Below are 26182 nucleotides of genomic sequence, written 5' to 3'. Positions count from 1 at the left end.
CATCCAAGCCTCACTCAAAAGAATAGAAAAATCTAAAATGCAGTTTTTATATTCTCAGCTCAAGAAGCTGGGACAGCAAGAGAGGGACAGGCCTAATCCATGCATGAGGAAGCAGTTGACCAAGATTAGAGCAGAAATCAAAGAATTAGAAAACAGAACTACAGTAGAGCAGATCAACAGAACTAGAAGCTGGTTCTTTGAGAGAATCAATAAAATTGACAGACCACTGGCAATACTTATCCAAAAGAAAAGAGAAAGGACCCAAATTAACAAAATTATGAATGAAAAAGGAGAGGTCACGACCAACACCAATGAAATTGGAAGGATTATTGAACCACAAGAGAATATAGCCCATATGTATTTTACCATCAGTGAGAGAAGATGGACTTTGAAGTTAAGACAAAGCTGGATTCAAATGACAGGTATGCCTCTTACTAACTATAATGACGGGCAGGTTTATGCAACCTTTTGGTTTTTTAAAAGATTTCTTTCTTTCTTTCTTTCTTTCTTTCTTTCTTTCTTTCTTTCTTTCTTTCATTCATTCGAGAGAGAGAGAGAGAGAGCATGCACGCAGCAGGGACTGGCAGGGGTGGGGGGATGGGGGGAGGAGAGGGAGGAAGAATTTGAAGCAGACTCTGCAGTAAGCAGGAGCCCCACCCAGGCGGGCTCAATCTCACAACCAGAAGAGGAGACCATGACCCCCTGAAACCAAGAGCCCAACCAACTGAGCCACCCAACTGAGCCCAAGCCAACCTTTTATAAACCTCAGTGCCTACAACCTATGAAATGGGGATACTACCTACCATCTAGACTGAAGATTAATGATATAATACATGTTATACAAAGCACCCAGGACAGAATTTAGTATATAGTAGGTACTCAAAAAATAGTTCCTCCTCTTTTATCTTGGATCGTAGACTTGAATATCTAAATCTCTACTAGGCTTCTCCACTGGATATCTCACTTCAACATGTAAAAAATGGAATTACCTTCATTTCAAAATCCACATTTTCTCCTTCTCTACTTTGTATATACTTGTGGTGTGTTCCCTCTACCTGGAACTCAGTTCCCTCCTCCATCATCTTCCTTTGTCTAACTCCTACTTTCCCTTCCCCTCAGGAAAGCCATTACTGAGGTCCCACAGACTAAGTGAAATCCCTAGTTATGTCCACAAGCACAGTACCCTGCACTCTAGCTTCTCAGTTTTCATTATGATTTCGATTTAACACTTTTTTTCTTGATGTCTGTCCTCCCTGCTAGAATAGAGTTTCATGAGGATAGGGGCTGTGTCTGTTTTGCTGACCTCTGTATCCCCAGCATTTATTAGCAATGTGCTAAGGCACATGATAGGTACTCAAACTATTCAAACGATTGCACTTTAACTATTTACATCTTTCTCTATTGGATACTGAGTTCCTTGAGAGTTCTTGTCTTTTCCGCTGCCCTATTTCATCAATTCTAAGATGCTCATTTTTCACAATTTAATATCTCTAAAATCTGGATACATCTTATAATTAAGAGTATCTTACTTTTAAGCAGACGGGGTTGAGATCTAATAGAATTTAAATGTTTTATTGACACCTCCTGGTAAGATCAAAAAAGCAGTCATCAAAACAATTTAGATTTAATAAAATTTTGGTTGAATACCATGCCTGGCACCACCACTCATTGATTCAGTCAATAATCTGCCATCATTTTCAACTCCTTCCTCATCCCCAATATCCAGTCAGTCATCAGTTCTGCTTCCTTAATATTTCTTGTGTCCATTCCTATCTTTCCATTCTCATTACCACTGCCTAATCCTCATACTTTCTTCCCTGAATTGCTATAAATGTCTTCTAACTGGTCTACCTCTTCCCCACTCCAGTTTATCTTCCTCTGAAATGACCTAACAAAAATAGCATGTCACTTCCCTACTTAAATCCTTCAATGGCTCTGCAAAAGCAATATGGTTTCTCATGTCCCATTTATGAGCTGGCCCAGCTTAGTGGTCTAGTCTCTTCCCTGACATTCCCCAAAACATTAGATCTCTACAGCATTCTGTCTATCTATAGCATTTTCATTTCCTTCAACACTCCACACTTGCCCCAGCCTCTACTTAAGTGACGTTTATCTCCTCTTTTATGCTCTAGCAATAATAGTTTGTTGAACAAGACAGGGCTTACTTCTAGTGTGGGCTAGTTAGCAAACAAACAATAGTCAGTAAGAAAATGTCACATAGTATTAATTGCTGAGAAGAAAAAAAGAGGAGGGTACCATGACAGAGAGTGTCATAGGTAGCTTTTTTAATTTGGATAGTCAGGAAAAGCCTCCTTGAGGAGATGACATTTAAATAGAAATTGTAACAACAAGAAGCCAGCCATGCCAGGAGGTGAGCAAGTATGCTCCCTCAGCTATATACTCCTCCAACCTCTATCCTTCTTTTGTATATCTCCTTCTTTAAAATTATAGGTCTAGGGGTGCCTGGGTGGCGTAGTTGTTAAGCATCTGCCTTCGGCTCAGGGCGTGATCCCAGTGTTATGGGATCGAGCCCCACATCAGGTTCCTCTACTATGAGCCTGCTTCTTCCTCTTCCACTCCCCCTGCTTGTGTTCCCTCTCTCGCTGGCTGTCTCTGTCAACTAAATAAATAAAATCTTCAAAATAAAATAAAATAAAATAAAATTATAGGTCTAGGGACACCTGTCTGGCTCAGTCGGTAGAGCATTGGACTCTTGATCTTGGGGTTGTGAGTTTGAGCCCCACGTTGGGTGTAAAGATTACTTAAAAAATAAAATATAATTATAGATTCTAGCTTAGCCATGTCATCCTCCAGAAGATTTTCCCCCCAAACTTCCCCCCTTATGTGATTCCAGAGCACCAAGTTCTTATCTCTACAGATCTTTCCTATTGAAAATTTTAAGTATACAAGTAGCAATACATCACTAAATTTTTTTTTTGGAAAAAAACAAAGTTAAAAAAATACAAGATTTAAGTCCCTCCCTACTTTCCTCCCCCGCAAAATCCCACACTCCTCTCCAAAAGTAACCATTTCAGTTCTTTTTTTTAGGTTTTTTTTTTCCTTAAAGATTTCTCTATTTATTTGAGAGAGAGAGATAGAGAGCATGAGTGGGAGAGGCAGAGGGAGAGAGAGAATCTCAGACTCCCTGCTGAGCATGAAGCCTGATGCCGTGCTCGATCTCACAACTCCAAGATCATGACCTGAGCCAAAATCAAAAGTCAGACACTTAACCAACTGAGCCACCCAGTTCGGTTTTTATCTACCCAGATCTTTCCCCGTGCATTTACATGTGTACTATATACAGTAATATATTTGGGTTTGGGGTTTTTGTTCTTTACAAAAGATATCACTGTACATATTCTTCTGCAACTTTCCCTTTTCAGTGTCTTGGAGATCTTTCAATCTCTCTCTCTCTGCATCTACATCTTCCTCATTCCTTTAAACTGCTGCATGGCGTCCCCATAATCTGACCACACAGCTCATGTCACCATTTCTCTACTGATGAGCATTTCGACTGCCTTCGGTTTCTCCTACTAAAAACAAGGCTACAGTCCACATCCTTGGCCGCATTTCTTTGTTTGCATGTGCTAATATTCTGCTAGGATAGGTAACTAGAGGCGGAATTTCCAGCTGATTTAACCTGATATTATCAAACTGTCCTTCATGAAGGGTGAGTCAATTACACTCCAAAGAGAACTATGAAAGCACCCTTTTCACTCCACCCTTGCCCACAGTGGATACTATCAACCTTTCAATAATTTCATGAGTGAAAAAACATGTTATTTTAATTTGCATTTCTTTGACGCAAGCAGTAAAGCCTAATATGTTTCCACATATTAGGAGTTATTTATATTGCCTTTCTATGGCTTAACGATTCTTATTGTTTACTCATTTTTCTACAAGAGGTTTTTCTTCCCAGGTGTCCCTTGTTCACCTTTCTAGTTGTATATAAAGATTTAGGAGTTAAGAGGTCTTTTATTTTATTTTTAAGTTTTATTTATTAATGAGAGAGAGAGAATGATAGAGAGAGCATGGGGGGGAGGGTCAGAGAGAGAAGCAGACTACCCCACTGAGTGGGGAGCCTGAGGCAGGACTCGATCCTGGGACTCCAGGATCATGACCTGAGCTGAAGGCAGTCGCTTAACCAACTGAGCCACCCCAGGCGCCACAAGAGGTAGTTTAAGTATGCAAATGGTTACATGGTGGGGAAAAAATGTGCTTTCCATGTGCATATAGTAATTCAAAGAAGTATATTGATTCAAAGTAATCCTGCTGGTTTTAGTGTTTCCTATTGATAAATTCTATGACATAAGAAGTTTAAATTTAACTTCTGATTTAAAAACAAATTGTGGCACCTGGCTGGCTCGGTCAGTAAAGTGTGCAACTCATGATCTCAAGGTTGTAAGTTCGAGCCCTACCTTAGATATCGAGCTTACTTAAAATCTTAAAAAAAAATAAAAACAAATTACTTAGGCAAATGACTTAGGCAGAATACAGGATAAGAATGCAGTAAAAATAAGGTGGTTAGTAATCATTGTGACAATGCTGGTAAAAGATTATACGAATTCTCCAGACTGTGTAGTAGTAAGCAAGCAATGTCATGTAAAGATCAAATTTTCTACATATATTCAGAATTATTTAGAAACAGCTGTATACAAATTCTTGAGCTGAGACCTAATTGTCAGCTTACCTCTTCTGATCCTTCTTGAATGGAATAGTATGTAAAATACCTCCCCAAATTAGCTCCCTCTGATTTGAAAACAGATCCATCTCCAGGATAAATCTCTATTGAATTCACATTTTTATGGTTTAGTCTAAGGAAGAAAAATAATCATTAAAATATTTTTATCTAATTGAGATTAACACATAAATGAGAACAATCAGTCAAACAAACAAAGTAGTATGGGATTTTGCCTATCCAGCAAAATGGATAATTTCAAACTCTGCACCCAACCAGCTAAATTAAATTTTTTGCAAAAAATAAATAGAACACATAGAATTGGTTAACATACCTACCTCAACAACTGAGCCTAGTTTTTGGAAGTTAGACATTTTATCATCCTGGTACCCCCACTGCCAATCACAGTAGCTGGCATATACTAATCACCAAAGAAATGATCATTGTAAAGAAGTTAAATATGACAACTCCAGAACCTGAAAATAGGATTATTCTTCAATAATGAAACTAGTAGAATCAATACCCAATGAATGAGATTAGCCATGTGTAAAAGGAGCCATCTCTAAGAGAAGGTGACTGATCATATCTGAAGCAGCCAAGTACAATCAAGGTATTGGGTATATAACATATAAAAACTTTAGCCAAGTCAATTTTTATTGAAAAATACATGAAGAATATATTGTCAGGAGGGAGTGGGCTTTCATGGAAGAAAAGGAGAGCCCAAAGGACAAAATTTTGCAGTGCTCTTTTAGCATTATTTATAGTAGTGAAACCCTGAATCTAGCCAATATTAGTTTTCTAGTCACCAGAGAGGTATACTTTGTGGTGGGGTAGGAATAATTCAATGGAATAGTGCAGACACAGAGGAGCCTCTAATCTTCTCTAATTCCATGCTCAACAGGCAACATTTTGATGTGACTAATTCAGACAACTAGATCCCCTGATGCTTGGAAGGGGTATCCTAAATAACTGACATGAGTATTTCATTCACCAGCAAAACTAATCCTCATTGGCTCTGGAGTTGTCACAAAAGTCCTGTGAATATGGTTAATGTGAATTAGTCACAAGACCCCTATGTGCACTCATAAAACTAAGTTTTGAGATCTATAAAATTTAGGATCAAAGAGAAGAATGATGGTCCTGGCCAAACTGCCCTTTTGTGGGAGTCTTTCTGCAGGGCTAGTCCCCTCCCCTCTGACATCACTCAAGAGCTTCCACTCCAGGTGCCTTACCGATAAGTTACACCTTTGTACCAAACCGCTTTCACTAGCTCAGGATAGGAGTATTCTTCATCAAGCTGTCCTTGTGAAAGTGAATCACAAAAATTCCACCTGTGAAGGACAAAGTAGAAGCTAGTAATTCTGGTCGCTCAACATGATTACCTTTAGAAGTCAACAAAATAGTGCTACTGTAACAAGATGTATTTCTTGCTTAACTTGTTAGATCAAAGAAAAGTAAAAATTAATATAATAGTGTATGAAGGAAACTGAAAACTAATCTTATTTTTCCATGTATTTTTTTTCAGTATTTTTAACAATCTCACCATTCAGTCTCAGCACAATTACATAAATTAACAGTTTTACTAACCTTTAAAATTCAGGCTTCAAACAACAAATATTTACTGCACTATCTATGCCATACACACAGGGGATATAACACCCAAAAACAGCAGACATGGTCCCTGACCTCAGAGAAGATTCCTATCAAATACGGATGTTCAACAGTAGACACAGAACATGAAGAAAGGAGAATTACTGGATGCTGTGGGATTGTAGGAGCACCTAATCCTGTCTGGGGACTTCAGAATAACCTCCTGCAGGAAGAAAGGCTTCAGCTGAGACCTGGAAATGCACACAAGTCAGTGAGCTGAGAGAGATAAAGCAGTGTTCCTGGCCGAGGAAAGAGCAGGTGCAGTGGTGAAATAAAGCTGGACAGGCATTCTAGAGATTGTAAAAAGGCCAGTTGAGCCAGAGTAGAAAAAGCAAGGGAAGCGTGGTGAGGATTACAGATGTAGGAAGGGATCAGAAAATGGAAGGCCTATTAAGCCACGTTTAAAGATAATGGACTTTAATCTAAGGGTAGTGGCAAGTTATTGAAAACTGTTCATTTAGAAGCCTAAATCTCTTTTCAATGTGTACTTATAATACTGGAACTTCCAATTTTAACTAGATAATCATGACAAGCCTGAAAAATCACTCTCCTGTTTTTGCTTTAAATAATAAATATATACTCAGAGACTACCTGGGATCAAAGCCCAATTCTACACACGCTAGCTATATGACTCTGCTCAGGTTATTTATCCTGTGTCTCAAGTTCCTCTACAAAATGGGGTGATAACAGTACTTACCTCATGTAATTTCTACGATAATCCAACAGGTGAAGTATCGAGGTGCCTGGTAGATAAGCACTTTGTGTCAGCTATTACCATTACTGCTGTACTATTTACAGAAGTTCATGTAACCTTTAGGTATTCACCTCTTAGTAGAGGGAAAAGGTTTATATCTGGCCTCCAGAAACCTCTCCACGTTTACTGCTTTTTTCAAAAATGTCCAATGAATCGATTTATAGTCAGCTAGCCAAAGACAGGCCTCTGAGACTAGGTATGAAAGAAAGAACCCAGGATCATAAACCAGTCAGATCCATGCTCCAGCAACCAATGTAATGGACTGCACAGAGTGGCAGCTGATATTCCTCTGGGCTCACCACCAGAGCCCTGTGCCATCACTTAGCACACTTTAATAATCTTTTCAGTGACAGTGACCTTCATAGAGTCTAAGCTCCTAGAAAGTAGGGACTCTGTCTCGGTCATTTCTATAGTCTCCATGCTTTACAAAGTATGTACTGTATAGTCAGCCTTCCGTAAACACTTGGGGCACAGGCACAGAGTAAGAAACATAAGCAACCCATTGGCTAGGGAAATGATTTACTATCGGTTATTGGCAGAGTTTTGGATCACTGAACTTTCCTTATGAATGGTAGCAGATGACTGCAAAAGAAAAATTATCTTTAGTTAAGCACTAGCTCTGACAAGAGCTTTATGACAAAGAAGCCATTCTTCCATTACCTGTGCAGGTGGGGGACAGGACAGCTGAGCAGCAGGGCCCTGGGAAGAACAGAAACCTCTTTTCCTCTTTCCTCTGAAATCTCAGAAGTTAATGTTCTACTCTGGGTGGTGTCTGCATCAGTTCTAGACACACTGCTGATTTTATTATGAAAATGACGTGCTAAAGACAAAGGATATTTCCATTCCTCTGGACAGGAGGCCACAGGCCAGCGCTGCTTCACCCACGTGTATGCACATGTGTGTCCTGTACCAGGCAGAGGCAGTTCCTCCTTCCCTTCAGCTCCATCCACATAGCTCTTCTTCTCTAAAGAGTCATTGGATTTTGTGATCTGACAGTAAAGTTCATTTTCTTTATTCTTCAGTCTCTGTCTTGATAAACTTCCGTATGTACAGATTTTGCCTGCTTTTTCAACTAGTTTGGCCTTTCTGGCTTGATTCTTCTTTTCCGACAATACTATGGACGAGTCTGGCTTCTGGCTTACTTTACACAAAAAATGTACTGTAAATTCATGCTGTGATCTCGGCAGGCAAAGGTACGCGTGCCCATCTAACGAGGCTATCTTCACGCTGCCACTCTGCATACAAATCACACCATCATCAGTGTCAGGTCTGGGCCATCTCGCTTCTGAGAAGTCAACGAAGATACGCTGAGTGAAGGGGAGAAAGAGAGATGGGGAGTATTTTGTCAGCAGTCCAATGTTTCCATACATTTGATGCTTACAAACTGTGTAAGAACTCTCTTAAAGTTGGGTTTGTGTTTTACTACCGAGAGAATGAAAAATGGAGAAAGGTGTCGGCCTGTATGTATTTTTCCACAGATTATCTGATATGGTTAAGATTACCTCTCTTAGAGAGATGTAAAACAAACACACACACAGATAAAAAATAAAAGAGAAGAAAAAGAAAAAAAGATCCAGGCTATATTTAGTGTTAGACATATTCTTGTTTAAAATGTACCATGATCAGCTTTGCTGCCCACTAAAAAAAAAAAAAGTACAATGAATCAGAGATAGATTTTCAGCCCTTCCCAAAATTCTACCCTGAAAAATAATACTAACGAGGGAGACCAACACTACAATGTACAAACACCACCACAATGTGCTATATTAAAAGCAATCACAACTTAAATGGTATGGAACCAGTATACAAATCATTGACAGAGCAACTCAGATAATAAGGAAACAGAATCAACCATATCTTTTTTTTTTTTTTAAGATTTTATTTATTTATTTGACAGAGAGAGACACAGCCAGAGAGAGAGGGAACACAAGCAGGGGGAGCGGGAGAGGAAGAAGCAGGCTCCTAGCATAGGAGCCTGATGTGGGGCTCGATCCCAGAACGCCGGGATCACGCCCTGAGCTGAAGGCAGACGCTCAACGACTGTGCCACCCAGGCGCCCCAGAATCAACCATATCTTAAGATGTAACATGGGATAACATAAACTTTTCAAAACAAGGAGAGAAGGGGAGAATGACTTAATAAATGGTCCTGAAATTACCGAATAGCATGTGGGAAACACTATCTCAAAGGGCTATCAAATAGACTAAATAAGATAACATGTATAAAGTACCTATCCTAAGTAGCACCTGGCGTACCATACACTAAAATAAATTCCAAGTAGCTTAAAGGGCAACATTTTTAAAAACTGAATTACTAGGGGAGCCTGGGTGGCTCAGTCAGTTGGGCGTTGGACTTCTGGTTTTGGCTCAGGTCATCATGTCATGTGTCCTGAGATCAAGCCCTGTGTTGGGCTCTGCACTCACTGGGGAGTCTGCTTGGGGTTCTCTCCCTCTGTCCCTTCCCCACTTGTGTGTATGCTCTCAAATACATAAATGAATCTAAAAAAACAAAGCAAAACAAACTGGATTACTCAAAGGTAAACTGATCCTGACCAACAGCAGATTCCCGACAGGTGCCAGTGCCCACTGCATCTCATCATGTAAGATAAAAACAGTAGGTGTCATGTAACAGTCTTTTTTTTTTTAAGTTTTTTAATCAATTAATCTTGCCAACAGTTAAACATTTTAGTTTCCATTTATATAAAACCTTAAATTTACAAAAACTAGTGTCAAGAAAGCCTCTTAAACTTACAGTGCTATTTATGTGTATAGATGTTAGTGGCAAAGCTGGCTTGTAAGGATGGTCAGTTAAGAAAGTTCTTTCTTCAGGGAGCCTGGGTGGCTCAGTCAGTGAGCCACGGCTCAAGCCATGCTCCCAGGGTTCTGGGATCAAGCTCCACATTGGGCTCCCTGCTCAGTGGGGAATCTGCTTCTTCCTCTCCCTCTGCCCCTCCCCTCACTTGTGCTTTCTCTCTCTCTCTCTCTCAAATAATTGAACGAATCTTTAAAAAAAAAAAGTCCTCCCTTCTAGAAGTAGATTATGTGATAATCTTACTACAGCATCAGCAGCAAATTATGCAGTTTCAATGAATAAAGTTATTCAAAAGATAGTGGAAAAATACACTTATAGACTAAGTCACAGCTTACAATTTTTCTTGGCTCTTTTGCCATCATAACGGTAGCAGAAAGTGGTTAAAAGACAGTTTTCAGAGTCAGATAGATGGGGTTCAAATCCTGACTGCCTCTTAGAAAATGTCCAATGAGGTTAGGTAAACTCTCTGAGATTTAGTTCCCTCACCTGTAAAAAGGGGCTAAATATACCTGTTCTGACTGGCTGGACATCCATTTTGATTATCAGGAACTCATGCCATACTGACTAGTGTTATTAAAAATTTTTAATATCCTTCCTAGGCACATAGTAAATCCTCAATAAATGATAGTTATCATTATTATTCATAAAAGTCCAAAATAGAATATAAGCAAAAAAATAAAATGTGTATACCTATAAGTAATTACACATCTCTACTACACATGAACTGCACGAAAACTACTAAAAATGGCCACATAATTTCTTAATTTTGAATACCTCTGAGAATCAAAAAGTCATCAGTCAGGAAAATTCTGAGTAGAATCTTTGGCTACAGAGAAAAAGGCAGAAAGATGAACTATGTACCTTCTGGGTCTCAATCAATTATAAGATACCAGAACACCCTAATCTGGTGAAAAATAAAAGCCTATGCATTCTACAGCAATGTGTGTATTCCCAAATGTCATGAAGAAAAAGATTAAAGATGAAACTACCTGTTTCTAATTACTTGTCCTCAAATATTACTTCTAAAAAAAGCTTTAAAAAATTACCTTTTTTCTTTCAGAAGGTATGATGCTTTCAGATAAAAAAGGGCAAGCAGCAAAAGAATTTCGAAAATCTAGGGCCCGCTGTAGTTGCTCCTATGAAAAGAAATACAAAATGTTAACTTAAAAAATGTAAAACAATTTGAAAATCAATTTAGAGTGACAGTAATCTCGAATACTAATTACTTTCCATATTCTGACTACCTCAACAATATTCTGGTATCAGAAAGAGTTGGTCTTGTGTCATCTTTACTTACTCGGTAAGTACTAATAACAAAGTGTGTCCTTTGACGAAGTCTTTCTGGTTGTTCTAAAGGATGCGCTGAAACAGGAGGTGCCTTTTCAAATAAAAATTCAGAGCCACACGGAGAAAGCTGCAGTCTGGAACCATCCACATATTGCACTTGCACTGAATCATCTTCATAAAGTACCATTCGCACTTCAGCTGCCATTACTAGGACTATGGATAAAAAGTCCTTCCAAGGTGAAGACTGAAGGAAATAGGAAATAGGGTAACACAAATAGTTCTTTAAATGTACAAAAGTTCTATCATAAAAAAATGGATGCATTTTCTAAGAACATTAAGCAAAATGTATTCCCTTGCATTTATTTTTGTTGGAGGAAAAGTGATTAATGGGGCACCTGGGTGGCTCAGTTGGTTAAGCGTCCAACTCTTGGTTCTGGCTCAGGTCATGATCTCAGGATTGTGAGATCGAGCCCCACATCCGGCTCCGCACTGAGCCCAGAATCTGCTTAAGATTCTTCCCCCCTTCCTCCCACTCTGTTCCTCCCCCCCCCACCATGCTCTCTCTCTTTCTCTCTAAAATTAAAAAATTTTAGAAGTGAAATAAATAAATGTTAAGAACTGATTATTTTACTACATACTTTTAAATGATCTGAAATTAAGAACCTGAACAGAATGCCGAATTAACCCCTAGTGCTTTACTCCAATGTGGGAAGGTAGCCTAGAGAGAGAAGAAAGCCCACCAAGTTATAATTGCCTTAATAATTTCAATAGCTTTAGTTCTCCTGAAGTTTAATTTCTGTAAATTATACAGCAAATCATTTGTAATATATGCAAAAGGCAGGCCAAAAGTAACTATTAGGCCTAAGAAAAAAGAATACTGAAAAAGAAATCCCAGTACCTGGATTTTTGTTCTCAGTGTGACATTAAGGAAGTAGTTCCCTGTCACTACTGAGCAAGCTAATCAATCTTCTAGTGTCTTAGACTCACTCTTATTTCACTGAATTCAATTTCCCCTTCCCTACCTCTAAAATGTTGTCATCACCTATGCTTTCCATATAGGGTTGACGGAAGGGGAATTAGAGGGTTGGGTTCCATTCATACGCCACCATTTTTTAGCTAAATGCCTCAGGCTGTTTGCTTCCTTATTTGTAAAATGGGGCATATTAGCGAGATTGTTAATATGAACTGAACCAGACAACACATATGCCAGTGCTAGAATTGCAATGTCGCTTTGTAGGAGCCCAAGAAATCTTTTTTTTTTTTGAAGAATTTATTTATTTGTCAGAGAGAGAGAGCGAGCACAACAAGCAGGGGGAGCAACAGAGGGAGAAGGAGGCAGGGGGAGAATCAGTCTTCCCGCTGAGCAAGGAGCCCAATTCAGGACTCGATCCCAGGGCACTGGGATCGTGACCTGAGCTGAAGGCAGACGCTTAACTGACTGAGGCACCCAGGCATCCCATGAGCCACCCAGGCGTCCCATGAGTCACCCAGGTATCCCAGAGCTCAGTAAATCCTATGATTCCTTTCTAACACCATTGCCATCCTCTCTGACACTTACCTATCTCCCTCTAGAACACTATCCTTCTTTAAGATTTACTCATTTATTAGAGAGAGAGAGGGAGGGAGAGGGAAGGTGGGGGAGGGGAAAGGAAGAGAATCTTCAAGCAGACTCCCCTCTGAGCGTGGAGCCCAACGCAGGGCTCCATCTTACCACCCTAAGATCACGACCTGAGCCGAAACCAAGAGTTGGAAGCTCTACCGACTGAGCCACCCAGGTGCTCCTAGGACATTATCCTTTTTAAGACTTTCTAAACACTAACCCATCTTCTTCTAAGACAGTATCTCCTACTACTCAGGTGATCAACTTTCACCTGACAGAAAAAAGTAACTTTCCCCAGTTTACCCTTTTTGCCTACCAAAAAAATTCTCAAGTATAATATCCATTCATTGTCTTTCTCACCATCTTCAATCCACTGCAATCCAGCTTTCCTCCATCTTTCTACTGAAATTGTTTCACAATGGTCACCAATGTCTTCCTACACCCAGTAAATTCAGTCTTCATCCCACTAAACTGCTTACTCTGTGATAGTGTTGTCTACCTTCCCTGCATCAAACTCTCTTCTCTTCTGCCTTTTATTTTTTTAAAAAATGAGCAAGTGCCATTTCTCCCACTACATCTACCTCTGTTTTTATTTTATTTTTTTAAATTTTAAGTAGACTCCACACCCATCGTGGGGACTTTAACTCATGATCCTGAGATTAGGAGTCACATGCTCTACCGACCAAGCCAGCCAGGGACCCCTACCTCTGTTTTTAGTTTAATAATTCCTTTCACCATTCTCTTAAATCAAGGATTTAAGACCTGAATTTACTCCCATTTCATCTCTTCTTACTATAACCACTCACGTTGCTTTTATGCCCACCCTTGCTTTTTAAAAAGATCTTACCCGCTTTCAATGTATGTAATTAGCTACACATGACTGGCCTACAATCTTTTGTAAAATATGTCAGAATAAAAGTACGCATTAAACCATATGGTCTCTCCAGAGGAGTAACACAATTTTATTGATTTCCCCTCTCTAGAAAACTTCCAAATCCACCTGACCTCTCCCCAGAACTTCAAGCTGCCTGCTAGACCTCTCTTCATGTCCTTGTCCACAGATAGATCAAACTCAATCAACATGACTAAAATGGAACATCATCACTCCCACCAAAGCAGACTTCTGTAACACTCCTAATTTCACTTTCACTCTTAACTCCCTCAAGTCCAGTCTACATACAGTAGCCAGAGGGATCTTTTAAAATAAAAATGAGATCTATCGTAGCATCCTGGCTCACAATACCATTTTGCACTTAGATAAAATTCCTAGCCATAACAGCCACACAATCTGTCCTCATCTTCTTCTCCAAATGTCATCTCCTAACTCTCTTCTCTTTTTTCAGGACGCTTTAGATACAGTGGCCTTTTATTATTTTTTTTTATTTATTTTTTTAAAGATTTTATTCATTTATGTGACAGAGAGAGAGAGACAGTGAGAGAGGGAACACAAACAGGGGGAGTGGGAGAGGAAGAAGCAGGCTCACAACGGAGGAGCCCGATGTGGGACTCGATCCCGGAACGCTGGGATCACGCCCTGAGCTGAAGGCAGACGCTCAACCGCTGTGCCACCCAGGCACCCCATACAGTGGCCTTTTAAATGTTTTTAAAACAAGCTGTTTCCTATCTCAGAAACTGTGCACTGTTCTTCCTGCCTAGCATGTCCTTTCCCTGGCTTATCACATGGCTGGCTCTTTGTCTTTAAAACTTAAGTATCACTGCCCCAAAGGCCTAACTTGATCATCTCAACTAAAGTTGTTCCCAACCATCTCCCAATCACTCTTTTTTTTTTTTTTTTTAAGATTTTATTTACTTGTCAGGGAGAGAGAGGGAGAGAGCACACAAGCAGGGGGAGCAGCAGGCAGAGGGAGAAGCAGCCTCCCCTCCCAGCAGGGAACCCTATGTGGGACTTGATCCAAGGACCCTGGGATCATGATCTGAGCTGAAGGCAGAGGCTTAACTGACTTAGCCACCCAGGCATCCCTCCCAATCACTTTTTATCCATTTAATCTTTTTTACTCATAGCATCTATCACTATCAAAACTGATTCTATTCATTTCCCTGCTTTTTGTCTTTTTCCACTAGGATATAAACGCAATCAGACCGGAGACCTCATCTCTCTTATTCACAGTAGTATCACTGGCATTTAAAACAATACTTAGCAAATAATAAGGGTGCTATAAATATTTATTTAATGATGAAGGAATAAGTAAGTGAATTTCAGAATTCCTGCTCCTTCTGAATTTACAATTTGAGTTACTGGCATCTCAATGTTAACAATATTTGACTTTTCACTCTGTTTCTCTCCACACCCCTGTAACATGTCTTGTTAATTTGGTAGGTTTCTGTTATGAACCTGGCTCCTTTTCCATTTTAGTCCATCAACTCTCCCCTCCATTTCTGCAACTATCTGGGACCTCCTTCAGTTGCTTCCCTCTCCATTTCCAGTATTGCTGTTATAGGTAACTTTCCACAATCCAGATCATACCAAACACTTCACATCACTTGTTTATATGTTTGTTCATTTCACAAGCAATAAATATTCATAGCAATAAATGTATTTATACTGCATACACACACATACACATATAAATCTCAGATATCTACTTGCTATTTCTAAAAAAAACCAAAAACACAGGTTGGAAAATTTGTATTTTCTGATTGCCAATTGGGAAAAGGTCTCTATGTTTGGCCAAGTTTTTAATTAAAAAAAAAAGGTTACTGAGATATAATTGTTATTTATTTAAATAACAAGCAGACACAAGAAACAGTGGAATATCTGAAGTTCCTGGCATATTATAAAAAAAAAACATGATCCGGCTCCAACTCACATTTCAGCCTCATCTCTACTGTCTTATTCCTGCTTGTTTTCACCACCCAGTACATTACGTCAGAGTGTTTAACGATCAAAAGCCACAAGTCTGTACTTGATATCAATGGGACCTCATTCTTCCAAATGACAATATCTAGTTACAGAAAAAGCCTCACCAAAACACCAACCAACGTCTTGGACTCACACGGCAATTATGAGATGAACAGTCTTGGAAATAAGGCCAATCAACGGCCCCTTTAATTTGCCAAAGTGCTTGAAGCCTGCCCGCGACTGCTTCTCGAGGGATATTTCTTGAATTTGACAATTACCAACAAGGGATGTTTCCTGATGAGAGAAAGCAATCACAGCCGTAGAGGAATAAGGCCACAGAGAGAGTGTTTTGGCCGAGACGTCCTTCGTGTCACGGTAGCGAGAGAGAGGCGGCAGCGCCAACTACCAACCCGCAAAAACACAGGAACTCAACAGCAGTTCAAATCTTCCCTCAACCCGGGGAAGCGTCTTTCCTCTCTCGCAAAAGACCGGAAGTCCCGCCCAGTCCGCGGCCTCCGCTCCGGGGGCCAATCTCCGTCTCGCTCCTAGTAAAGGGCGGGACCGGAAGTAAGGGAGGTGGGCTTTCCCAGTCTTGAATGAGGTTGCTTCCTTCTTGATTTTTACTTTCGATACTCGAGTTGGTACTGGTCCGACCTGGTTGTGATTCATCCTGCCAGGCAGTTCAGCCAAGAGCTAACCACGAGTGGATTTTAGTGGAGTAATGCTTATTTAAATACTCTGAACAACAATTATACCTTAATAAAGCTGTAAAAAAACCCAAACAAAAACTTGGCCAAAGATAGAGACCTCTTCTTTTCCTAATTTGGTATCAACGATGTATCTGCACTTTTTTCCTAAAATAGCAAGTAGCGTGTCTGCTAAATTTATTGTTATTAAGTATTTATGGGGAACCTACTACGTGCTGGACACCCTGGGAATAAAGCAGGGAATGAGACCCAGGGTCGAGGATGGGGGCTGGAAATCAACCGGAATGAAAGGAGTGGACAATAATGTGATCACAGTAGTGGTTAAATGTTCCTAAACTAAAATACAGAGGTCTGTGAGGGCATGTAGTGGACAGACCCGAGGCTGAGGAAGTATTTCCACTGAAATCCAAAGGGTAAGTAGGTGTTAGCCAAGTACTCCAAGCGGAATTAACAGCCTGTGTTAAGGCCCTGAGACCCAAAGGAAAGATCTTGCTCCCTTCAAAAGGCCGGTTTGATTTAAGAATGGGTAAAGAGGCGAGAGAGGCTTTTAGGAGAGAGAAGCCTGAATGGGGACTTAGAGATAGGCAAGGGCCAGATCATTATGCATATTATGAATTGTGGACTTTATCTTAAAAGCGATGGTAAACTATTAAAGGGCTTTTTTTTTTTTGGTTTAATTTTAGTTAACGTACAGTGCAATATTGGTTTTGGAGTAGGATTCAGTGATTCATCACATATATACAACACCCAGCACTCATCAAAAGTGCCCTCTTTAATACCCATCATCCATCTAGCCCATCCCCCACCCACCTACCTCAATCAACCCTCAATTTGTTCTCTATCCTTAAGAGTCTCTTAGGCCTTGTTTCCCTCTTTCCTTTTTCTCCCCCCCCTTCTTTTTTTCTATTCCCACTTCCCTTATGTTTATCTGTTTTCTGTCTTAAATTCCACATATGAAATTTTATGGTAATTTTTTTCTCTGACTTATTTCACTTAGCATAATACACTCAAGCTCCATCCACATCATTGCAAATGGCAAGATTTCATTCTTTTTGATGGCTGAGTAGCACTGTATTGTACATACATACCACATCTTCATCCCATTCATCAGTTGATGAATTTGGGCTCTCTACATAATTTGGCTGTTGTTGGTAATCAAGGGCTTTTTAAGCAAAGTGGCAGCACCAAGGAATGAAAAGAAATCTAACTCCTGGGGCGCCTGGATGGCTCAGTTACTAAGCATCTGCCTTCGGCTCAGGGCATGATCCCAGTGCTCTGGGATCGGGCCCCGCCGCATCAGGCTCCTCCGCTGGGAGCCTGCTTCTTCCTCTCCCACTCCCCCTGCTCATGTTCCCTCTCTCACTGGCTGTCTCTCTGTCAAACAAATAAATAAAATCTTAAAAAAAAAAAAAAGAAATCTAACTCCTTAAATTCATCTCCATTTTTGAAAGTCTAAGCAAATTGACCTTATGTAAAGTGTAATAAAGGCACCCTCAGATGCCGTTTTTATTGATCAGTAACATCAATTTGTATTATACAGTGTTAACTTAGGTCTTACCCTGCTCCCACCTTTTTCCTAATGACTAAGAACCTCCTATCTGTAAACTGTCTACGACTAAGGGGTTTTGTGATGCTATTTGTACTTTAGAAAGATCCCTGGAACATCTGAGTGAAGAATGGATTGTAGGATGCAGGAGCAGACGTGGGGAGCCCGGAAGTCTTTTGAAAACATGATGGAAGAGATGGCATTTCAGATTAAGATTAGACAGTGAGGACGGGAGAGCACAGCTCCAAGAAATATTTAGATCAATTCAATAGTCTTGGGATGATTGAACAGGAGTTAAAAACAGTTCCGTGAGTTCTGGTTGGAACAAGTGGATGGGGGCAGTGCCATCAATCAGACAGACACAAGAAAATTTAGGGAATTGCAGGACTTCGATTTTGTAAGTCTTCCTAGTGCAGATACATTAGCAAAGGTCTAGAAACAGATTAGAAACAAATCTGGAAGTCAATGTTGATAGCTGCTAACTGAAGCTTTAGGAGAGGATTAAATAGTCCGAGGATATAGTGACATGAGAAGAAAATGTTGACTGAGCTTTGAGGAACACCAGTACTTACAGATTAGTTAAGGGAAAAGAATCCCATAAACACTGAGGAACAGCCAGAAAGGCTACTCTATTCCAGATGCCTAGAGGTTTTCAATCTTAGTGTCCCTTGATAGTGTCAGATATTGCCTAGAGAACAAGCTAAAGAATCAAGTATCTACTGGATTTAGTGGCATAAATGTCATTGGCGGCTCTAGCAAGGGCTGTTGTATATAGTGGCAGCAGAAGCCATAGGTCTGAAGAACAAATAGGAAGGAAATGGAAAACAAATATGGGACATATGAAGAATCTGGCTAGGAAGGAGACAAAACTGTAGAGAAATGTGAGGGCCAGATTTCTCCTGATGAGAGGAATGACATATTCAACAGCTCATGCAAAGGGCCAATGGAGAGAGATTTAAAAAAGAAAAAGAACAAACCAAGTAACAACAGAGTTCATGAGAGAGCGAGGGGGATGGGATTCAAGCACATGTGGAATAATTGGCCTTTAACAGGAGGGATACTTCCTGTACAAGAGGAAGGATGAAATGAATGCAGATGGATTTGTGTACATTTGCCCGTTTTCTTCTGTGAAGCAAGTCATTAGGGGATGAGGAACAGAGTGGAGAGTTTGAAACAAGCAAGGTAATAAAGACGGTAGGATTACTGGCAGTGCTGATAGCCTGGGTGGTGATTATGAGTTTACAAACCTACCAGAAACATGACCTCCAGCTGCCTGGGTGAAGCAAGTGCTGGGTCCATCCAGGGTTGGTTTTGTCAGGCCGACACAATATATGACCTAGTATACATGACCTAAAGTTATTTACATCTACTGAAGTCTAGTGAGCCAAAGACCACCAGGTTAAAGACTGCTGATAAAATCTTATTTATCAGCGTGTAAGTAAGGGAGCAAACTCCAGAGAAAACACGAATGACATGCCACACAAGAGGGAGGAGGGCACCCACTTTGGTAAAATTTGGATTCCTGCTGAAGGATTCTGAGATTATAAGGGAAGGGATACCCGTTTTGAGTTGGATGCTGCTTCTGAAGCAGAATTAGCAGCAGGAATTGACTAGGGATTGGGTGCTGTTATGAGGTGACAGCTGTTTAGTAATTGGGTATCCCCAGGAATAGATGGGTGGGATAGCAAAGCAGGTCTGAAGATGACAAAGCAGTGGTCAAAGGGGTCATGATGGCAGTTTATAATTGCATGATTTTGGGAAAAATGTGTCGCATTAACTTTGTAGCTGGCTTTATCTGTGTCTGTCCCCCCAACCAAACCAGCAAGGGTGTTTTTTTTTTTCCATTGAGAGCTGATTTTCAGTCCTTCAGGCCTGAACAGCTTTTTACTCTTTCATACCATGTATCATCTTCTTTTGCTAAATGTGACTGATTTTTTCTTAAATGAGGACTTCCTCCAGATCCATCTGTTCCTCTATAGATAAGACTTAATGAAATACCTAACCATGCCCTTCTGACAATTTCCAATCCACAGCGAACCTCCAGTTTCTTAGACCCTCGCCCAAATTATACAACCAAAGCCCCAATCCTATATAATGGGTTCTAATACCCTTTTACTGACACACCCCACAGTTCCCCATATGTGTATTCTGCTATAGTGCAATAGCAGGAAGCCCAGCCTGCTCAGGGACATGTATGTTCCTGGTAGTCTTCGGCAGGAAGGGCATGGACAACATAAAGACAGAAGGTCTGAGTTGATGACATAAGTGCCAGATTTTGTACAATCCAATATTTGTACTTTGTTACCAGAACACAAGCCTATGACCTGCACTAGGACCTATGTGTCCTTGCTCACTGGAGACTTGTACTATTAAGCCTTATGAAAGACTTAGGACCCATGTTTCTGTTGAAGATATGGCCAACAATTGTAGCACAGGGCCAGCTCTTCCTTTCAGGCTATACCATTGCAATTTTGAAACATATCCACACATTTCTTGATGGCCTCCTATTTGACATGGCTTTAGTGACTCAGAACTAAGACTGTAACAGAAGTTAATGCTGTGTGCAGCTTCCAAAATTCAGCTTCTTCCTGAGCCTTCTACAATGCCCCCTCTCAAAATCCAGCTGCCATGTTTGTAAAAAGTCCAGGCCACATGGACAGGACATGTGTAGGTGGGTCTGGCCAAGTGATAGCTTCAAGTCATCTTGGCCCAGTCAGCCACGTGAGTGAAGACGACTCCAGACGATTACAGCTCCCAGCCATTCGAAACCACCTCCAGTCCTTAGTTTTCCCAGCTGAGGCCTCAAACATTGCAGGACAGAAAAAAAGCCGTGCCCTGTCCAAATCCCTGAACCACAGAACCCATGAGCATAATAAATCGCTTATTGTTTGAAGACACTAAATTTGGGTAGTTATTTAAACAGCACTAGCAACTGGAACACATAATGACCCTGTTGGTAGCTGCTGAGTGTAGCAGAGACTGGTGACAATGAGCTATTGGACAAAGCTGGATGGTTATTCACAAAGCAACCACGAGAAGTTTAAAGCATATTCAGTTATCATGTACTTGGCCTCAGGTCTAATGTACTGCCCCTTCCCTACACCCCTTCCCCCTCACCCCCAAGATTACAATGAGCACAGTCTTTGGAGAACTGCAGATTAAGGTAATTATCCACCACATTACAGGAGCCATTTTGAAAGAAAGAATCCTATTACAAGTTCCAAAAACACAATTATACATATCCTTCCCTTTTACAATAAGGAATCTAAAGGTTCATGTTTTATATTTGTTAATTTTTCCAAGTAGACGTGCTACTGAATTCTTAACACACACTGAACAGGACATCTTCTATCCTAGCATAATTTCTCATTTCAAACAATTTTATGACAAAGTTCAACAGAAATTCTTTAAAATATCAGGATTACATCCAAAAACTTAGAGGAAAACAAAACTATTTAAATTTTATTTTCAAAGTCTAATTTTAATCCAGACTGAACAAACAAGCAGAAGAGTGAGAAAGCTAACTGTATTAGCAGACACAGGTGTACCAAATGTAAAACAGTGGGTTATTAACAGAACTATTTACATGCATATTTACAAGCAATCCTTTTGTACATAAGTTTTAGTTAGTTGGAAAAAGGCTTTTGACATTAGGTACAAATATTTTTAAATAGGGCTGCGGTGGTACTACATTATAGTAAAAGTATTAGAAAAGTGATCCTCAGGGTGTATCAATTATAAAGCGGGTGAAAACTTGAGTGACAAAGATCTAGTAAAATTTTCTAGTAAAAAAGTCAATGCAACTCATGCTACAAAATAAAAATGAAAGCCATATAAATAAAGAATAATGTTCTAGGCTTTAGGGTAATGAAGTTGGGGGCGGGGAAGGAGAACAATTCTAGAATTGCAATAAATCCTAACTGAAGAATCCTGGTTGTTTAGTTGGGAGTTTTAAGTCTTTTTTTTTTTTTGACATTTTAAAAGCCCTTGGTATCAAATAGCATCTGGATATGTAAATCAGTTGTTAATGATATATCCTAAGACTTTAGTGCTAAAGAGTTTCATGATTGTGATTCATATTTGGAACCCAATTCACTGAGACAACGTAAAACTAAATGAAAGCTATTTACTCATCTAAAAAAGGATGCTACATTTTGCAATAATATGTATTTCCAGGCTAAGACTTCTTCCCTCAAGAAAAGTAGAATTTAAAGGTTAAGCTTCTAACCAACTAGCAAAATTTACTTTCAACATTTCATTTATTTCAAAATCGATTTTATTGCAGCCAAAACAGTGGAATTAACTGTACATAATAAACTATTATATATATATACACATTTTAAGTTATAGGGAATAAAGTTTATTTTGGCAGATAGTGTTAAACAAAATTAAAGTTGCATACATTAGTAACATAACTCAAGATCCTTAATTTGGTATAAGTGTGACACATTTTCCTGTTTTCCTGTGTTCTGCTAAATCACCATAACCTAAACTGCTTTATAAAACTGATATGTTGAAATTTAGCTTTACTGTTTTCGCTTACGCTCTGATTCCAAACAAAACTTTTCATAAGCTTCTTCTATCTCTGGGTCCATCTCATCATCAATATCATCCAAGTATCTATGAAAGAAGTAAAGATGATTCATAAGTTTAATGTTTTTCAACTCAGAAATATCTAAGATGCTAAGCCACACAAAAAAGTATGGTGATACAACTTTCATAGACTGTTACAGAATGCAAGCACTATTCAGAATCACATACATGTCAGTCCTCAGACAACCAAACACTTAATCTGAGGAGTTACATTTTACACTGGATTCTGAGTCTCTTGTGTTTGAAATTAAGCTTCTGTTACACTTTCAGACATATGTCTAAAAAAAATTTAAGTTATCTCTATACCCCACGTGGGGCTCAAATCCAAAACCCCAAGATCAAGAGTCACATGATCTTCTGACTGAGCAGTCAGGCACCCGACATATGTCAAATTCTTAACCTAACCTAAAAGTGAATTTAAAGTCTCGACATACAAATTTGGGGGCTCAAGAGTGATATTATTTTCATAAATTTACTTTAACAATCTCACTATAATTAGAACATAATTTCAGATATGCCATTTACCTCTAATTCTGTAAAGTTTTATGTCTATTTTTTTTTAAGATTTTATTTATTTATTTGACAGAGAGCACAAGCAGGGAGAGTGGCAGGCAGAGGGAGAGGGAGCAGCAGGCCCTTGGGCTCCTTCCTCAGCAGGGCTAGATCCCAGGACCCAGGGATCATGACCCCAGCCAAAGGAGGAGGCTCAACCGACTGAGCCACTCTGCTGCCCTATTTTATATCTACTTAACATCAGAAATAGTATTCCTGAAATAACAATTTAGTCACATTCCATTTATTTGGAATCACTTTCATAACAAGAAGCTACCTTCGAAATAATCTATCTCAGAATTTTTCCAACTATTAGTTAGTTTAAAATGATGAAAAACAAAGCTTACCACAGTTAAGTATGAGTAGAAAATTTAAAGAGTCCATTAAGGATTTAATATACATATTCTTACTGAATGCCCATAGCCATCTTAAAAAGATGGGTACTACTATCATCTCCATTCTTTTTAAGTAATCTCTATGCCCAACATGGGGCTCAAACTCACAACCCTGAGATCAAGGGTCACATGCTCTACTGACTGCACCAGCCAGGCGCCCCTATCATCTCCATTTTAGAGATAAAAAAGACTCTGGAAGGAGGTTACGTAAATACTCTTAAGATTTGGGGTTAAATACGTGGCACAGCCAGAATCTGACTCCCAATCTTTTCCCTTTTCAACACTTTTCCTCTACAGTAACATGCTGTCTATGGGTCTCCCCACCCTGCAATAATCCTTTCCACCTACATGTGTGACAAAACTATCTTGCCAAGACTATATCAACTGCTGATGGGTCTTTTTGTCGTTGTTCCTCCATTTCCACTACAAGGCCGTGTGTTGAAGTGGCCACAAGTGTATCAGGGCAAGAGCATGTAATGTTTACCAAGCAAAACTTCAGAGGACAACCTGAAATTCAGTGCCAAGAACAGCTTGAATTTCCAGTGGTATACCAAGCAGGGTTGAACCTTTTTCTTAACTGGGCTTTAGTCCTTACACCCCTGCATTTTTTTTTTTAAATTAAAGTAGAATGTAAAAATATGGTAACATTAGATCTCAAACAGACTTATGTCACTAAATGGGAGAGAGAATAAAAGTGGTTCACTTTTTTAACCTACAACATACACGAGAGATGAGACGTAAGAAAAATTAAGTCAGATTTAATTTATTCCCTCCTCCACTTTTAGAAGGAAGAAAACCTGAGTAATTGGTCCAAATTCACATAAACCATTAAGAGAGCTGGAACTAAACCTCACAAGTTCTTGGTTCTTCTTTGACTTGGTGTAATGCAATCTGATGGTAAGGGAGTAGCAAAAGCTTCTTTTATTACAAAGAATGGCAGGTAGGGATTGAGAGATGTGAATGCGACTATAACTTATACCTTCCCATCAGTCCAAACACTGTTATATAGTTATCAGCGTTCTCTTTAATCTTAATTCATCCTCTAACAGCTAAGATCTGAGTCTTCTACTGTCTCCCGGGAGGTGGTTGTAAGTATATACGTATTCTTACTCAGTTCTCAAAAGAACTTGAGGGGTCTACTATTTCTACTTTACAGATGGAAAAACAGGCATAGAATTTACCTAAGATCTTACGATATTAGAGCTGAACTGAATCTATGTCATAAAACTATGCTTGCGTATACCATATTTTAGTTTTTCCCCTTCAGATATATATACATTTTCAGAATCATAGTTTGTGTTTTCTAGTATGACTTTCTGAAAATTTCTGGTAAGCAAGCACTACATATACACCACTGTAGCACCATCAGATCAAAATAAGCATTCCTCATCTACCTTTGTCTAAACTCCATCTACAAAGTATGGCCACAGAAACATCACAAAGAAAGTTAATAGCTAAAAAGAACTTACGGATCACCAGCCCCTGATAAATCCGTCCCATTTTCTTCATAATCTGGAAAAAAGTCTTCTCTTTCAAGTAACTCTTGATATTTCTCTTGGTAATCTATAAAAAAGTTTTTAAAAATTAAATCCTGACAAAAGTCATAAAACGGCCAGTTAGCCTTAAAAATCTTTTTTAATGTTAGTTTTTATTTAGGTAGATCCAATGTTTAAATAGCAGGAAGCTTCCAGTTGCATATTTAATAGCTTTTACAAAACTTATATTCTAATTGGTTTGCTTTTGCCACTTGCATGCTCATAAATCTTAATTATAATATTCCTCTAATTATATGTTGCCAATCAAGGCCATTGTGCACAGACCAGAGCACATGTCACAGCCAACGTGTATGCTGCTTATACGCTTTGCCGGTTCTTTCCAGAAGACAATCTATCTATCTATCTATCTATCTATCTATCTATCTATCTATCTAACTTGTTGGGAAAGAACATGTTCTTCCATATTCCTGTTCTTCCTTCCACAAGGAAGGATTTTAATCAAATAGCCTGGCCTCTGGTTGCCCTTACTCTTTCCCGAGGAAGTAAAGTGAGCTAGGTAGCTAGCAGCTAACAGCCACTGGCCCATGTTTCTCAATCAGATTAGCTAACCTAGCAAAGGTTCTGAGCACAGGGAATTTTCTTTTCTTGCCTCAGAGACAGCTGGAAGGTAGCTACCTGATAAATGTTTCAATTATTCGAACTTTCCCTTGGTTGGGTTCTTCCAAGGCAATACGGGTAATCTTATATCTCTCCATCTGCCAACTGTCTTAGGCAGAGTTACTGAGTATCTTTTAAGATTAGCATGTCCGTATGGAATACTTATCTCTGAATAATAAAACAGATCAGTGTGTATTAAAACTGGTTACCTTAAAATTGGTTTCTTGTGAACAACAGCTACCTCAAATTTCAACAAGATAATTACATTAGACCATATTTTCCCCAAGATTGCCAGTCTCTATAAAACTAATTCCAGCCTAAAAGGTTGGTGATATTTTGACATCCAATTTTGGCAATTTGGCAACAATTACTTGAGGTAACGGATAAGATAAACATTCTTTTAAATGCACAGATGAATTCAGAAAAAAGAAAATCAAGTCCCTTGATGACAAACAAAAAGGGAACTGAACATCATACACACCTAACTCCAGCCAGGAGGCTGGCAGACCACATGTTCTCAGTAACAAAGAGGCTTGGATTTAAAAACCCACAGAAGGTCAGAAAGCAAGGTCCTGGTCCTATGTGAAACGGAGATG

At 39.4% G+C, this 26182-nt stretch overlaps 2 protein-coding genes across 8 annotated transcripts in view; both read right to left on the bottom strand.

Moving 5' to 3' along the window:
• The window catches only part of C3H5orf34 (chromosome 3 C5orf34 homolog), a 34663-nt gene extending 17931 nt beyond the window's left edge, over nucleotides 1–16732 (bottom strand). The window contains exons 1-6 of one of the 4 annotated variants that reach the window (XM_034656949.1): nucleotides 15766–16732; nucleotides 11191–11424; nucleotides 10940–11029; nucleotides 7743–8389; nucleotides 5911–6009; nucleotides 4691–4814 (exon numbers count right to left, since the gene is read on the bottom strand). In XM_034656949.1, the coding sequence (XP_034512840.1) occupies nucleotides 4691–4814; nucleotides 5911–6009; nucleotides 7743–8389; nucleotides 10940–11029; nucleotides 11191–11385 (1155 nt within the window). In that variant the 5' untranslated portion in view covers nucleotides 11386–11424; nucleotides 15766–16732. Of the gene's footprint in view, nucleotides 1–4690; nucleotides 4815–5910; nucleotides 6010–7742; nucleotides 8390–10939; nucleotides 11030–11190; nucleotides 11425–15608; nucleotides 15715–15765 lie in introns of those variants that run through there. The other 3 variants (XM_019802268.2, XM_002921710.4, XM_034656950.1) reach the window with 3 other exon arrangements.
• A 4596-nt stretch (nucleotides 16733–21328) lies between these two features.
• Nucleotides 21329–26182, bottom strand: part of PAIP1 (poly(A) binding protein interacting protein 1) — a 29433-nt gene continuing 24579 nt past the window's right edge. For all 4 annotated transcript variants that reach the window (XM_034656947.1, XM_034656945.1, XM_034656946.1 and 1 more), the window contains exons 10-11: nucleotides 24903–24996; nucleotides 21329–22513 (exon numbers count right to left, since the gene is read on the bottom strand). In XM_034656947.1, coding sequence (XP_034512838.1) covers nucleotides 22420–22513; nucleotides 24903–24996 — 188 coding nt within the window. In that variant the 3' untranslated portion in view covers nucleotides 21329–22419. The remainder of the gene's footprint in view (nucleotides 22514–24902; nucleotides 24997–26182) is intronic.

The sequence above is a fragment of the Ailuropoda melanoleuca genome, chromosome 3 (genome assembly GCF_002007445.2).
Source record: "Ailuropoda melanoleuca isolate Jingjing chromosome 3, ASM200744v2, whole genome shotgun sequence".
Lineage (NCBI taxonomy): Eukaryota > Metazoa > Chordata > Mammalia > Carnivora > Ursidae > Ailuropoda > Ailuropoda melanoleuca.
This window is presented reverse-complemented; position numbering and strand designations above follow the sequence as displayed.